This window comes from Eschrichtius robustus, chromosome 1 (genome assembly GCF_028021215.1).
Source record: "Eschrichtius robustus isolate mEscRob2 chromosome 1, mEscRob2.pri, whole genome shotgun sequence".
Taxonomy (NCBI): Eukaryota; Metazoa; Chordata; class Mammalia; order Artiodactyla; family Eschrichtiidae; genus Eschrichtius; species Eschrichtius robustus.
Genome location: NC_090824.1, coordinates 2,238,604 through 2,251,383, shown reverse-complemented (window position 1 = coordinate 2,251,383; position 12,780 = coordinate 2,238,604). Strand labels below are relative to the sequence as shown.

Here is a 12,780-nt window from a genome sequence, read left to right as displayed (position 1 = left end):
ACTTTCTTCGTCCTCCTCTCCTGTACATTGGAGATGATCATAGTCACCTGACAGAGGTGTGGAAATTAAGTTAGATAGGATCATAGACGTGAAGCATCTAGTGCTGAGCTTCGGACAGAGGTGACACTTGATCACTGTTAGCTTCTTGCTTCCTCTCCCCACCCCCTTTGATTAACTTGGTATAGAGTTTATGAACTCATTTCTACCTGATGTATCATTCTGATAGAGGCAGATATGTAAAGTCATTTTGGTAATACCCTGACACTATCCTGCCAGGGAACCTTTGGCTATTCTTTCTACAGCCTACAGAAAGAAGCTTGTACTATTCATCCTTCTATCTGGTGCCACTCACCTTTCCTCTGTTTTCACAACGCAGCCCTTGGTGTGACCTCTGCTGTATGTAACTGAGGGGGTTTCAAACTTCAGTGTGTTACCGGTAGTGTACTACTACTCTCTAAAAATTACTCCAAAACTTAGCAACTTAGAACCATGTGTCATCTCACAGTTTCTGTGAGTCCTGTGTTAGGGAGTGACTTAGTTGGATGGTTCTGGCTCAGGTGCTCTCAAGAGATTTGGGGTGAGAGCCACAGATGCAGCATCCGAAGATTTGATTGGTCTGGTGTATCCGCTTCCAAAAGGCCCTCTCGCCTGGCTCTTGTCTAGGGCCTGCAGTTCCTCACCGGCTGTGGGCATGAGTCCTCATTTCCTTGCCATCTGGGCCTGTCCATTGAGGTGCTCAGTGTGCTCATGACATGCAAGGAAGTGATCTGTGAGAGCAAGGAGGGAGTCCCAGTGCCTTTTAAGACCTAGTCAGTCTCTGAAGTCCCCTCACCATTGCCTCTGCCTTACTCTGTTCATTAGAAGCAAGTCACTCAGTGCAGCCCCCACGCAAAGGGAGGGGTATTCAGTTCTGCCTTTTGAGGGTAGGATTATCAAAGGATTTGTGGACCTGTTTGAAAACCACCACACCTGGGGTGGTGGTTGAAAGGTGAGATTCTCAAGGCCCATTTCAGATCTAGTGATGGGTAGAGCCCAGGAACCTACAGTTTGCACAAACACCCTAGTGATTCTGATGCTGGTGGCCAGAAGCCCACACTTGGAAACCCACTGCTCTGCCAGATGGATCACTTGGTCTTCTTCTTTTTTTTTTTTTTTTTTTTTAATTTTTATTTATTTATTTATTATTTTTGGCTGTGTTGAGTCTTCGTTTCTGTGCGAGGGCTTTCTCTAGTTGCGGCGAGTGGGAGCCACTCCTCATCGCGGTGCGCAGGCCTCTCACTGTCGCGGCCTCTCTTGTTGCGGAGCTCAGGCTCAGTAGGTGTGGTGCACGGGTCTAGTTGCTCCGCGGCATGTGGGATCTTCCCAGACCAGGGCTCAAACCCGTGTCCCCTGCATTGGCAGGCAGATTCTCAACCACTGCGCCACCAGGGAAGCCCCACTTGGTCTTCTTTAAATGGTCTTAGTTGGTTGCACCTCCCTGTCTTTGCTCACATATATGGAGCACACATAGCCAGCCCATTTTTAACTGCATAAATCCAGTTACCTCCGTGGTGCCCACTACCCCAGACATAAGTGTGGTCTCCCTCCCTTGAATCCCTATAGTATTACATTTTTTTTTCCTGCTCTTTGGTTCTAATCACTTTAGTTCTGATGTTTTAGTGCTGCACTGCTAGTAGGGATTTAAAAAACAGTCGCTTTCATTTGAACTCTCTCGCCAGCAGAACTACGACAACCCTGTAATAGGCATTCTGCTACTCAGGATTTCAAAGCAGTGTGGTCATTAGAATGCTAAGGATCCTGGCTCAGACCACACTTCTTGGTAGTTAGTACTTTCCTGCAGGCATTTGTCGAACAAATGAGTTCCTGTTGTGGGCCAGGCCTGGTTTCAAGGATGCATTAGTGAAGGGAGACAGACATGCTCCCTGTGGATGAGGACACAACAGTGAACTGGTAAACGGAAATGTATTATCACAACTTGAAAGACAGTCTAGGAAGGAAGTAAACAGATTGCTATGATGTAAAACAAAGGAGACCTACTTAGATGAGGTTTTTAGAGAATCTGCCTGAGTCTTGAAGGATGAAAAGGAAAAAGACTCTAAGGAAGGAAAGAGCTCTTAGTATGTTCTAATATCTGAGAGAAATCAGGGTGGCTGGAGCTGAGGTTGGAGGGTAGGCAGAGGCTGCCATGGCCGTGGTCAGGGTTTCATTCTAAATGCAGTGTCCTAAGCTGTGTTCGTATGGTATCCAGCTTGGCGCTCTTCTAATTTAGCATTTGTAGAAATAACTGGGGGGTTCAAATTATAGCTACAAGTCCAGCTATAATGGATTGGAAAACGAGATTCCTGTGTTAGCTTGACAGAGGGAAATTAAGCACTCAAGCCTGAATGGTTGTCAGGGAGGCTATCTTCTCATCTCAGGACAGAAAATGTGGGAATGACCACACCAGCAATAGGAAGTATGTATGTTGGGGATAAAAGTGCTCCTGCCTTTAGGGATGATCCAGTATTCTAGACAGGAAGGCTCTTCATCTTGATTACATGTTTTTAAGCTCTGAGCTGTCTGTAGGTCAGATACCATGGCTTTCAGCTGTTAGTTGCTGATTGAGTTCTCCATCAGACCTGGTGGACAAGGACGAGCGCGGGGAGAGCCCCAGCTTCCTTTTCCCATAGCCGGCGGCTGCTCGCTGCCCAAACCACCTGCCAGCCTTGCCTCCTGTAGGCTGTGTCGTACGCTGGGTGCTGGGAGACTAGTTCTGGCCGTATTCCCCATGGAAAGATAGGAGGACCTTGGAAGATCTTTTCCTCTCTTTTTCTGGTTCCCGTTTGTTTGCAGGAGGGTTGTATAAGATGACCTCTAAAATTCTGTTATTTTCTGCAATCTCATATTAGCCCAGGCCCTAATGCTGTGACCCGCCTCTGAACTCACAGCATGTGTTTGTGCAACAATTTAATATTTCCCCTTATTCTGTGTGATGGGTAGTCAGGTTGAAGTGGTTTTATTCAAAATCTTCTTACAGAATTACTTGGAATTATCATGATGCAGTTCATTGTGACTATACAAGTTTTGATTTGCAGAATTAGAGCCCCTAGGTAGTTATTGAATCAGACTAAGTCTAATCACAAACTATTCCTGCTTAAATCTGATTTCTGTGTTCAAGATAGCAAAATATAATTCAAAGTATAATTCACAATAGCAAAATATCATCCTCTTCTGGGACCTCTGCTTTTTCATAAGATAAAATTAAAGTATTTAGTATTAGGTAACAAAATTACCTCATAATTACCCTGGATTTCTATTTCTTAGATGTGGACTACTAAACATTATCAGTGAATCAGTTATCTAAGAGAAAATTTAAATTTATATTGCAACCATGGAATATAAATATATCTTCATTAAATATATATAATGTTTAATAACCTGTGTTGGGGGAATTGTGTGTGTGTTTGTTTTTTAGCTCTTCAGAGAAGTAAGAATAATGAAGATTTTAAATCATCCAAACATAGGTACTTTCTGCTTTCTTAAATACTTTTGGGTCTAAATGCATTCTTGAAAGTATGTCATAAAGCTAAACATATATTCCAGGAGTGACAGGAGATTTCTTCCATTCTCCCAGCCCAGGTACACTTTTAGAATATATATATATATATATATATTGATCATTTCTGTTAACTTTTTGAAATTACTAAAGACAGGTTAAAAGATTAATGTAAAGCTTTAATTCAGTAGAAACATACGTAATCAGATTATAATTTTCTAACTTTTAATATATTAGAAAATGTCATAATTGTACTTAATTTATGGATAAAGAAGAAGGAATTATAGTAAGTTAGAGTTACAATTTTCAAAGGTGTAAAACTTTCTGCTCTAGCTGTGTTCCCAAGAAAATACTGGTACATTGAATCATATTTTAAAAGACATAGGGAACTAGCTAGCCAACTCTGGATTTCAAATTCCAACTTCCCACCAAAAAATAACTGCCAAGAACTAGCTAACTTAAACCTTTTTGTTTTGTTTTTTAATTACTTACATTGTACCCTGATTAGAGTTCTCTATACTTACTACTAAATGACATATCTTTGAAAATATAAATTTCTAAAAATTTAAATTCCCATTGGATTAAAATAGTTTACACAGAAGAGCCAATATTTGCATTGGAATTTTATTTTATTTTATTTATTATTATTATTTTTTTGGCCGGGCCACGTGGCTTGTAGGATCTTAGTTCCCTGACCAGGCATCGAACCCCAGCCCCCTGCAGTGGAAGCTAGGAGTCCTAACCACTGGACTGCCAGGTCCAGGAATTCCCCCTGCATTGGAATTTTAGAAAGCTATTATTTATATGTTGATGGTTTACCAGCATATATGCCTTAAATTTCTTTAAATTTTTCTTAACAGCCTGAACATATATCATCTTAGAAATGATATGATACTTTTATTCACCAGTTTGACAAACACATCCAGTACTGTGTAAGGTACTTTATTTGATCTAATACTCTGTGTTAAAGCATCAGAAAATAACCCACAATATAAGAGATTAGCATTCTCCCTCCCTGCTCCCTTTTTTGCTAAATTTAATTGTAAAGTATGTATTACCAAAGTAGATACAGGAGATAGTGATTTGATAGCTTGAGAGATTAACTTCAGTTTCATTTAAAAATTTTATATTTCTGATTTTGTTATGGTTTTATGAATTAGCAGTAATAGAAATATTATTTGTATCTGTAACAAGAGACTGCTATAGTAGTCACACTGACCCATTGAAAATAATTCTTTTTAAAAAGTTATTTTCAATTATTTATAGTATAATCCCTTCTACTTTGCCATCTCTGGCTTTAGAATAGAAACAAAGGAACCTCCTCAGGAATTCCCTGGCAGTCCAGTGGTTAGGACTCCGCACTCTCACTGCCAGGGGCTCCGGTTGGATCCCTGGTTGGGGAACTAAGATCCTGCATGGCGCAGCCAAAAAATAATAAAAAATAAAATAAAATACATCTTTAAGAAAAAGAACAGAAACAAAGGGACCTTGTTCTCTGAGAACTGTGATAAGTTTCCCAAGCAACGGAAGTCTCAAGAGGAATTATATGTATCCTTAAAGCCATAATGACAAGTGAATGGACTTGCACTTTTAGGAATAGAACAGATATAGACGTAATACAGGAGGATGAAATGAGAGCAGATACACTTCACTAGACTGCTGAGTGCATCCTGAAGTTACACCGTTTGAGCACCCAGAAACTATGTTTATTTTTATAGAATTCCATGTTTTTATAAAATCTTTTCTGCTGTTGTAATATATTATAAATTTTCCTAAAAGAATTTTGTAGAGGGCCAGCTATTAAAATCTTTAACAGGGAAAAAGTTACTTTTTGTAGTTATAGTTTATATGTACATAGTACTGTGCATATGGACATTTGTTTCTTTTTCTCCTGTATCTTCTCCCCTCCCCTAGTGAAGTTATTCGAAGTCATTGAAACTGACAAAACACTCTACCTAATCATGGAGTATGCCAGTGGAGGTAAGAAATTTATAAATTGTTTTTCTCTCTTTCTTCCCTTTTAGAAGAATACACAACCACACAGCCCACACGGATAATTGTTAAAGTTTCATTTAACATTCAGAATCATAATACACTAGGATGAGAATCAGGAAGGCTGATTCCTAGCAGTTCTGTGGGTTGCTATTAAGTGTTTCATTATTAGCATCATTAATTGATAATACGCAAATACTTGGATTTTTTTAATTATGGTATAACGTAAAATTTACTGTTTTAACCATTTCAAGTGTATAGTTCTGTGGCATTAAATACATTCACATTGTTAACCATTATCATCATCCATCTTCAGAACTTTCTCATTTTCCCAAAATGAAACTCTGTCTCCATTAAACAGTAACTCCCCATCCTCCCTTCACCCAGCCCCTGGCAGCCACCATTCTGCTTTCTTTCTGTATGAATTTGACTACTCTAGGGACCTCAGATGAGTGGGATCATACAATATTTGTCCTTTTGTGACTTCCTGTTTCACTTAGCGTAATGTCCTTAAGGTTCATCCATTTAGTAGCCTGTGTCAGAATTTCTTTCCTTATCAAGGTTGAATAATATTCCATTGTGTATATATAGCACATTTTGTTTGTTCCAGTACTTGAATTTTCAAAAATATCAGTGCATTAGCCTATTTGAAATAAATGTGTACTGCATGTTGGATGGATGTCTTTATCAGATTTTTATGTCATTGGTGTCCATCATTTCCCAAGGCCAGAAATGGTGGTCACCGTGTTTATGGTTAGACTTCCCTAAAATAAAGATTAAGGACTGGTAATTATTTGCCTATAAGGTTGTATACATGTAGGCATTTTTATGAAATGAATGTATATCGCTGTTATCTTTTACAAAGATTCTTATTTTAGGGTTATGTTTGGGCTATGCTTGTAGTTTTTGGACTGTGTGTGAGTTTTCATTGTTTGTGAAAGGCAGAAGCTTTCTTGTTTGTCTTTGTGTGTTCCCTGTCTCTAGCACAGTGCCTGGCACATAGCAGATACTCAGCAAATAAGAATTGAACTGAATTAATGAAATTATAAACTACTGGAGACATACTCTATTTAACTCTACAGTATAGATTAAATTGTTTTGATTATAGTAGAGTTTTGTTTTGTTAGCACTTTGATCCAGGATGCAGAACCTGGAGACAGAAAGTTGAATCACAGCCTCACTGTGGTGAGTTAACCATTAAATAAAAGATTGTAAACCTGTTGTGGGCAGAGCAGGCACACCCCTGGCACCACTTTTTCATACTCCTAATTCATTATTAGTTGTGTGCTTCATCTTTTAAATGTGTGGTTTGAGAGTTTAGTTGGGATTTTCGCAGTTGAGGAGCAGTAGGAAGAGCTGAAGGTTAATGGTAGAACCATAAGTCTGTACGGAGTTCGAATGCTATCTACTCATCTTGCGGTTCATAGTCTTTTCATTTGTGTAGCCACTGCAGTGGACAAGTGCTTTTTTCTCTTTCCTGGTCTCCTTTGACTTTCACAATGCCTCAGTGATGTGGCCAGGCAGTGAGCGATGGGCTTTTACCCTTGAGGAAATGGAGGCTGGGAAATCTCACTGTGGTCATGTTGCCAGGCCTGGAGCCCAGCCTTCCGACACCATATAGCCTCTACTGATTGGTCAGTCAGTCACGGCTTTCCGTTCCCATCTGTTTTAGGTACCAGGGTCCTAGAGATTGCTCTGTGTAGGAGAAGTCAAAAACATCTGAGAAGTGTCCATCCAGGAGGAGGATGGACTCCAGAAAAGACAGACATGGAGTCCATCCAGCCAGTGCCTCTCATTGGCAGTGTGACCTCATAAGTTACATGTCTCTGAGCTTCTGACTGGGCATGGGAGCACAGCCCTCACAGCCCTCCTTTGAGGACTCGGTGCCATTGCTCAGCATTATAACAGCACTGATGGGTGGTGGTGGTGGTTTATTGGCTTGGGCCATTTGTTTTAATCAGCTCAACAAAGCACCATCTCCAGGGCAGCTGTTTTATTGTTGATACGTTTGCCATTTTGAACAATAAACGTTTCATTAAATTGGCTACCTAGGGACTTCCCTGGTGGTCCAGTGAGTAAGACTCCATGCTCCCAATACAGGGGGCCCAGGTTCCGTCCCTGGTCGGGGAACTAGATCCCACATGCATGCCGCAGCTGAGAGTTCGCATGCCACAACTAAGAGTCTGCATGCCACAACCAAGAAGCCCGCATGCCGCAACTAAGACCCCACGCAGCCTAAATAAATAAATAAATAAATAATTTTTAAAAAATGGCTATCTACTCCTCCCCAGCCTCGTATTTTTCAATTTGGAACAATCGTGGAATTTTCGAATTGGAAGGAATCTTAGACGTCATCCAGGGCAATTGCCTAATTTTTACAGATGAACCTAAAGCTCTGAATGGTTGTTCTATGCCAGTGGTTTCATCACTGGTTATAGTGGCAGGACCTGAACCAAAACCAAGGGCTTTCTGAACTGTCCTGTCCAGTGTCCTTTCATCAACCACATGGGCCGTGACCTGGGCAGGGAGAGCCCCTGTTTGTAATTTTCTCTCCTAATAAATAATAGCCTTTAGAGGTTTTCAATTCAGCTGCTTAATCTGAGTGTTAATGCATTTTTAATAAGGGGAAAAGTAAGAGATCTGGGTTGTATTCCTGGTTTATAACTTAGTGACTGTGACTTTATGGTTCCAAAATCTCTTAACAGGTTTATATTGCATTTGAATTTTAAAATATTTTAAAATTATATTGACAGACTTGGACTTTATCTGTGTGACTCTACAACTACTGGGTTTAATCCATTAAGTTTTTCTAAAAAGTCAAAACTGTTACGTATGTTATGCATGCATCTTTGTTTTCACTTTTTAACTACTTGTTTTGACATAGTATATTTTTCTGCAAATAGAAAGGTCATTCGCATAGAAAATACTGACATTTTACTGAGCTGACATTTAATTTTATAATCCATCATAGTTAAATGAATTGCGTAGTATAAATTAACAATAGGTAATTCCTTTTAAAAGATCATTAGGCAGTCAGTGATAACTTGAAAATATTTATACCCATTTATTATTTTAAAATTTATTCAAAGTTAGGGCTAAAAGTTTAAGTCAGATATTAATGTACAGTTCAGAATAACCTTTTCCTCAAAAATATTTAAGTCCTGAAACTAAGCGTTTTTTAAGTATCAAAATATTTTAGTTAACTGTTGTCACTAAGCTGATGGAAATATTCTTTATTTGTATGAAGTAAATGTGATTTTTTTTCCCAAACACATTTTATATCCAATTTGGTAAATTAGTACTCTTGGTTGATTTCAGAGGTGTTTCTTTATTCCAAATTGATAAGCAATTGGCAGTACTGATAGGTTCCTTGAAATGTCACTTCTCTTCCCTGAGGAATTAATACTGTGTAAAACTACCACCTAGACGTCCACCAGCGAGTTCTATTGGCTTTTCCTTTGCACTGTGTCCTGAATCTCCCCACGTGTCACCACCACTGCCGTTTCCCACTCTAGGCCCGGCCACCCTCTTTCTTGTCTTGAATATTGCGCTCTTCCCAGTTGGTTTCCCGGTCCCTTCCTCAGCCTTAACCCTCTTCTCCCTCTAGCAGCCAGAGTGATCCTTTAAGAAGCCAGTCATTTCATGTTCTCCTCTGCTTCTCCTCTCACTTAAAACAGCACCCACAGGACTCTTCTTGATCTCGCTTCTCCTACCATCTCTGTGCTCGTTCAGCACCTCCCTTTTCCCTTGTTCACGCTTCTCCAGCCTCATGGCCTCCTTGCTCTTGTCTCTGTCTAGAATCTTTCTCCCAGATAACTAGTGTCCACTCCCTCACAGTAGTCAGCACAGTGCTTACACACACAAACACACTTCCTGTTTCTTTCCCCTGACTTTTCTCCACAGTACTTTTTATAATCTGATATACTGTATATTCATTTGTTTGTTTATTATCTGTCTGCCCCCTCCTAGAGTGTAAACTCCATGAGGAAAAGGACTTTGCTTTGTTCACTGCTATGTTTCCCCAGAGCCTAGAACGGTTCTCAGCAGTTAGTAGACACTCAGTAATTATTTGTTGAATGAATGAGTATATTCAGGAAATGCTTTTTTGTCATGGTCCTATAGTGAAGACATCTTCTTTTAACACAAATAACTTAACCATTTTAACTTTCACTTTTCATTGCCAAGTTTTTATTAAAGCGTACTGGAAACATAACCTTTAAAATAAAAGTTGTATAATTTAAACATATGAGAATTTAATGTTAAGGCTTATCTTTGGCTTAAAAGATTTTGTCTATAAACTTTGCCTATAGTTAAGGCTAAGTTAGTTCAGATTCCACATATTTCTGTTTATCTTCATACCTATATTTTAAAAATTAGAATTAGAGCATTGCTAAAAGTGAAACATTTTCAGTTTATGGGAAAGTTAATGCTCAGAAGTAGGACTTCTGCTTACTTTTATTTCTCTCAATTATAGGTGAAGTGTTTGACTATTTGGTTGCACATGGAAGAATGAAGGAAAAAGAAGCAAGAGCTAAATTTAGACAGGTATGGATTGCTGCACCTTTAATTTATTGATTTAATATGTTTTCTTGCTTAAACCCTAAAGCAAACAAGTGTTTGCCTCTATAAATGTCATAAGGCCCATAGAATGCATCAGGGTTTGGCCGTTCAGTTCAACACAACAAAAATTTATTAATTTACTAAGTGCTTTCATGCCTAAGGCACTGTGCTAGAGGCAACCATGGGTTCTAGTTCTAGCTTTGTAATTGAAATTTTAGTCCCACTCTTTTTTTTTTTTTCAGTCCCACTCTTAACCTTAGTTTTTTGACAGTTGAGCCTTAAAAAACAAGAGCCTTGCAAACACTTGAGATTTCATTAAAGAAAACCATTTCCAGGTTTTTAGCAAGAAGTGTCACAATCCCAAAATTCATTATTAGTTTTGTCTTACATAAGCCAAAACCAAACAGAACTTAACCTGTGAATTAATGGCTTACCTTCTTGCTTTCTTTACCCCATGGCCTTAAAGAGACACTCATTTTAATAAATAGGTTTTAAACATAAAGGTGACTTAACTCTCTAATAACGATTACTATTTATTGATTGATCATTACCTGCTAAATATTGGGATAAGTGCTTTACCTACATTAATGTAAATCTTGCAGCAGCCTTGTGAGTAAAGAGTATTATGCCCATTTGCTAAAGATAAGGAAACTGAGGCACAGGAAGACTAAATAATTTGCCCAAAATTTGATGCCTGGCAAGTAGGAAACCTACCATTGAGTCAGAGACAGGTCCTCTGACTGCAGGACTAAAATTCTTAATCATTATGATGTGGTCTTACTTAGATTAGGAATCAGCAACTCTTTCTGTAAAGTGCCAGATAGTAAATATTCTAGGCTTTGTAGGCCATACAGTCTGTTGCAACTATTTAACTCTGCTGTAGTAGCACAGAAGCAGCTTAGACAATATGTGAATAAATACACTCATATGATTGTGTCCCAACGATACTTTATTTGCAAAAACAAGTGGTGGGCCAGATTGAGCCTACAGACCGTAATTTGCCCACCCCTGATTTAGATGAAAGGAAGGAGCAGGTACTTTATTACTTCTTAATTAACGCTGTCCTCCCATAGTTTTAAGTTCTGTATTTAAATGGCAATATAGCCTCATTTCTCTCAGAACCTTTAAATGTTTGTTTTATTAACATTTAAGGTTGTTAAGGTAGAAGTATAGGTAGGAGTCTTTAAGGGTTTCACAATATTTAGAAAGGCAAGTTTAACCGATTTTCAAGATTTCTCTTAACAGTTGCCTCTCTTGATTTGCTTAGTCTAGTGTTTACAGTTAAGGACTTATAAATAAGTTTCTTAACTTTTGCTGTTGCTTAAATTTAATTTGATTTAAAAGTACTAATGGGGGACTTCCCTAGTGGCGCAGTGGTTGGGAGTCCGCCTGCCAATGCAGGGGACACAAGTTCGAGCCCTGGTCCAGGAAGATCCCACATGCTGCAGAGCAGCTAAGCCCGTGCGCCACAACTACTGAGCCCACGTGCCACAACTACTGAGCCTGTGCTCTAGAACCCGTGAGCCACAACTACTGAAACCCACACACCTAGAGCCCGTGCTCCTCAACAAGAGAAGCCACCGCAATGAGAAGCCCGCACACGGCAATGAAGAGTAGCCCCCGCCCGCCACAGCTAGAGAAAGCCTGCGCGCAGCAACGAAGACCCAGTGAAGCCAAAAATAAATAAATTAAAAAAAAAAAAAAAGTACTGATGGTACTTTGAATTAAAACCTGTTAAATATCAAAGTTGAAATTGACTTTGGCCATCATTTAAATTCTCTGATCCTCAGTTTTTCTAGCTATATAAAGAGGAAGTTATACTTGATTAATTCTGAAATCCTTTCCAGTTCTGATATCATTTTATCCTGTGGTCTATGGAAGGAAGCTCAAATTTCTCTTTATTACAAAACAAGTCTGTTTGGCCCTTTCCATAACTGTACTCTTTTTTTTTTTTTAATTTTTATTTTATTTATTTTATTTTTGGGTGTGTTGGGTCTTCATTGCTGCACGCAGGCTTCCTCTAGTTGCAGTGAGCGGGGGCTACTCTTCATTGTGGTGCGCGGGCTTCTCATTGCGGTGGCTTCTCTTGTTGTGGAGCACAGCCTCTAGGCACGTGGACTTCAGTAGTTGTGGCACGTGGGCTTCAGTAGTTGCGGCACGTGGGCTTCAGTAGTTGTGGCACATGGGCTCAGTAGTTGTGGCTCGCGGGCTCTAGAGCACAGGCTCAGTAGTTGTGGCACACGGGCTTATTTGCTCTGCGGCATGTGGGATCTTCCTGGACCAGGGCTCGAACCCATGTCCCCTGCATTGGCAGGTGGATTCTTAACCACTGTGCCACCAGGGAAGCCCCATAACTGTACTCTTAATTTTTATAAATTGACCACCTAAAAGTCAAGATTTTTTTGCCTCATAAAACTGAAATTCCTTCCCACTCAGATGAATCTATCTGACTTGCAAATGGTTATGCAAATATGATTTACTGACTGTGAGGAAAAGACTCATGCCAGCGGGCAGCATCAGGTTTGAGCCTGGACCTTCTCCAGGGAAGCAGTTCAGTGCTTAGACCTGTCCTCTTTTCTTCCATCTCCGCCCATCCCCCAGGTGGGGTCTGACTTGTCAGGGATACTTGGACATTTATCACGCAGCTTCTTATCTTAATTTCCTGCGGAAATTCTGAAGCATTATTTGAGGGA

General features: G+C 39.7%; 1 protein-coding gene across 7 annotated transcripts in view; it reads left to right on the top strand.

Moving 5' to 3' along the window:
- The window catches only part of MARK3 (microtubule affinity regulating kinase 3), a 105,150-nt gene that overhangs the window by 60,572 nt on the left and 31,798 nt on the right, over positions 1–12,780 (top strand). For 6 of the 7 annotated variants that reach the window (XM_068540071.1, XM_068540051.1, XM_068540061.1 and 3 more), the window contains 3 exons: positions 3,455–3,503; positions 5,450–5,515; positions 10,002–10,072. In XM_068540071.1, the coding sequence (XP_068396172.1) occupies positions 3,455–3,503; positions 5,450–5,515; positions 10,002–10,072 (186 nt within the window). The remainder of the gene's footprint in view (positions 1–3,454; positions 3,504–5,449; positions 5,516–10,001; positions 10,073–12,780) is intronic. The other variant, XM_068540090.1, reaches the window with a different exon arrangement.